This window comes from Pseudochaenichthys georgianus, chromosome 17, assembly GCF_902827115.2.
Source record: "Pseudochaenichthys georgianus chromosome 17, fPseGeo1.2, whole genome shotgun sequence".
NCBI lineage: Eukaryota > Metazoa > Chordata > Actinopteri > Perciformes > Channichthyidae > Pseudochaenichthys > Pseudochaenichthys georgianus.
Window position 1 is genome coordinate 42301788 of NC_047519.1, and position 3682 is coordinate 42305469.

A 3682-nucleotide genomic window follows, 5' to 3' on the forward strand; every position below is an offset into this window, starting at 1 on the left:
CGACTTTGACATATACTCGCTCCAGCCACGGACCCTCTTCGTGTCTTTTAGAAACAGCCAGTCCGACAGCCAGTCCGACAGCCGGATAACACCGTGAATACCATGAATACGAGGAAGTTCTTTATCCGGCTGACCATGGACAGACCATTTTTCTGGTTCTCTGGTTGTGGCGGCCTCGCCCTGGCCGTCCACCCTCTGGGTACCTGACTCCCCTGCCTCCTCCGGGGGGCAGTTGAGAAGGGTTCAATGCCTCCCCGGAGGATACTGTTATCCCGGCAACCCGCCAGCAGATGAAAAGACCCACCCCTCCGCCTCTCCACCTCTTCTGAGGGACGAGGGAACCGCGCGGGGGTCTGCTGGAGGCTACTGCCGGGTGCTCCGTCCTGCGCCTCACCGGTACCCTGACTCCAGCGCGGTGTGGCGGCCTCGCCCTGGCCGTCCACCCTCTGGGTACCTGACTCCCCTGCCTCCTCCGGGGGGCAGTTGAGAGGGGTTCAATGCCTCCCCGGAGGATACTGTTATCCCGGCAACCCGCCAGCAGATGAAAAGACCCACCCCTCCGCCTCTCCACCTCTTCTGAGGGATGAGGGAACCGCGCGGGGGTCTGCTGGAGGCTACTGCCGGGTGCTCCGTCCTGCGCCTCACCGGGACCCTGACTCCAGCGCGGTGTGGCGGCCTCGCCCTGGCCGTCCACCGTGCGCCCTCTGGGTCGTACCCGAAACTGTCGGGTATCCTTTGGGAGAATCAGACTCTGGAGGAACGTGAGGGGAGATTACAGGGATCTCTGCCCGCCTAACGAGTGCCTAAATGGGACACCGCACCATGATGCAAATGAAAACAAACACAGATTTGAAAATAAGCTGAGTGCGTCTTTCGTGAGTCTTTTCACGCTTCCTTCTTTTTTACCCACGATTCTGGTGACATTTTCCGGTACCGAAATGCTCAAGAATACAGGTCGGATGGCGGTCCGTTGTCCGATCTGCAATAGCTCCTACCGTGCCCTGAGCAAGCACCTACAGAGGAACCATGGTGTGCGTAACTTGGATGAAAGAAAAATTCTGCTGTTGTTGGCCAACGGACGGACCAACATTAGGCTCCATCCCTGTACCATTCTGGGATGCGAGTACCACGGCACAAGGCTGGATCGCCACTTGGCCAGAGACCATGTTGAGCTGGCCCGGGAGGAACTACATGTGGTTCAAAATCAAATGAAAATGACAGTGGCCAAGAAGGAGCTTTATGAACTCCGAATGACAAACCCCACAATAGAAATGATTACCGCTTGGGCTGTTGACACGGTGGCAGACGACGATATACTGTCACAACCTCCACCCTTGTCCCCGGTGAATGAATGTGACAACCCGGACTGCAAAGAATGGAGGCTGGAGGCTAACGCAGTGAGGGCTCAGCGGGACATATATGCTGCTGAGGTGAAATCCCTGCGCTGCAAGTTGCAGCAGAGGATAAAGGACAAGCGACAGAGGATGGATCAGCGGGCCGGGGACATGCCCGCGTTCGATGGGGAGGAACGAGAGCGGGTCATTCTGAAGAAACGACCCCGACCAGAGTCGACACCAACGAGGCTGTCCAAGTCGAAAGGTCCCTCCTGCAGCAAGTCTCCCATTCCTGCCTGCAGCACGTCTCCCATTCCCGCCTGCAGCACGTCTCCCATTCCCGCCTGCAGCAAGTCCCCCACTGGCTCTCACACCCATTCATCCAGCTCCTCAGAGCCTGCATCCATCCATACCGAGGCCTCGTCAACCTCCCCTCCCATAAATTCCCCCTGGTTCCGGGGCAGGGGCCGGGGAAATATAATGCGGGACATAACATTCCCACGGATCATGGGTAAGTGTTTTGGCTATGTGACACATGCAGTTTCTGTAACACATCATGTGTTGTCATTAAAGTACTGTTTATATTTCACAGAGGAGTATCTGCAAGGATACCGGGAGCATTATGCAGGTATCGACCCACCAGTGAGGCTCCAGGAAAACACAGTCTCCAAACTAAGCAGAGTGAAGTCGTTCCTCAGTTTCATGGCACACGGTTTCAATCGCCTGTCTGACTGGCTCTTTTTGAGGGATCTCAAGAGGATACGCGGGTGGTCCCGGAGCCTGATGAAGTCAAGCCTTCAGGTCACGACCTCCGACTTCTACATCAAGAATATATCACACTTTCTCAAGTACATGGCCGACACACCGTGCAAGGGGAGCAGGTTCAGCCAAACGGACATGATTTTAATCAAACGGGAAGTAGTTGCCATCCTGAAGTCCCTGAAGAGAAAAGTACTTATCCACCAGATGCAAGTGAAGCGTGACAAGATGGAAGGTCTGCCGAGCCACAACGACCTAATGACATGCTTGACTTCGACCACCACTCGCATCCCTCAGCTCCTGGATGTGATGGCCAGCAATCCGACTACCGCGACCCGGACACTGCTCTATGGGTATATGACTCTTCATTGGAGCTGCATTTATGGCCACCGTCCGGGGGTCTACTCCAACATGACCAACGCCGAGGTCCGAAAGGCGGATACAACTGGCACTGTCTTTCGGCTACCTGGTTCATGTGAGTGCTATTAATCAATGTATTTATTCTGGCAGTTATATGCATGATTGACATTGTATTGACACTCTCTATCTCTGTCATAACAGGTAAGTAACCACAAGACGGCCAACGCGTTCGGGGAGGCGCAGCTGTACCTCACCGTAGAAGAATTTGGATGGATGAAGAGGTGGCTGGAAATTAAGGGTACGCTGACCTGCACCCAGAGCCGTTACTTTCTGTACACAGAGGGGAAGAACCCGTTCAGGAAGCTTGCCTACTCCCTGAGGTTGGCATGGGCTGATGTGGGGCTCCGCAGTCCCATTAACTTCACCGACCTCCGCACAGTCCACGCCGATAATGCGAAGAGGTTTCAAGACAAAGGCAACCGCCAAAGAGTGAGTGATTTCATGTGTCACAACACTGCAACTGCGGACAAATTTTACGCGAATAATCCTTCTTTGAAGGAGGCTGCGGACATTCGGTTGCTCTTCACAGAGTCACTTCAAGCAGCGGCGGCGGCATCGACAGCAGCAGCAGCAGCGGGAAATGAAGACACTTTTGCGGGTATTGACATCGACAGTGACAACTCTGGAGAGGAGCACAGCCCGGCTCCCTACCAAGACTCCCTACCAAGACATGTCCCGAAGAGGGACCAGTCACTGGCCGAACACAACCCCTCAGACATGGGTGAAGAGAGGGTGCCATACTCTGCCCCAACTTCACCCACTGTTGCCAGTGATCAACTTGTAAATATGCAGTGTGTTGTTGTAATCAGTCCCCTTGTAAATACGTTATATCCTGTTTGAATTTATTTATTACTGTCAATATTACTGTAAATAAAGTTTGTTAAAATTACTAAGTCTTCTGTTTTTAATCCCACTATGGGTTTTCTTCTTTTAAGATCCCCAGGGGCACGATATTCTGGTTCTGGTGGTAGCATGTAGGTGTTTAGTCCGAGTGAGGAGTGCTCAAGTGTGGGATGATTTGTAAGGTAGAAGAGGGTAAAAAAAGTTAAAGTGTGAACCTCCAGCAGGGCAGGTGGTGCTGTGAAGAAGGCCGACTATGGGTGCCGATGGGCGGACGGCAAAGCACCGCAAAGTAGACCCCCTTTAAGTGTAGCCAGGGGCACGAGCAA

General features: G+C 53.6%; 1 protein-coding gene across 1 annotated transcript; it reads left to right on the top strand.

Moving 5' to 3' along the window:
- The first annotated feature begins 206 nt into the window (after positions 1-206).
- Positions 207-3462, top strand: LOC139435551 (uncharacterized). The gene is made up of 3 exons (XM_071206269.1): positions 207-1845; positions 1927-2568; positions 2655-3462. Exons 1-3 carry the CDS (start codon positions 939-941, stop codon positions 2660-2662), a joined length of 1557 nt encoding a protein of 518 aa, XP_071062370.1. The 5' UTR covers positions 207-938; the 3' UTR covers positions 2663-3462.
- Positions 3463-3682: the final 220 nt, after the last annotated feature.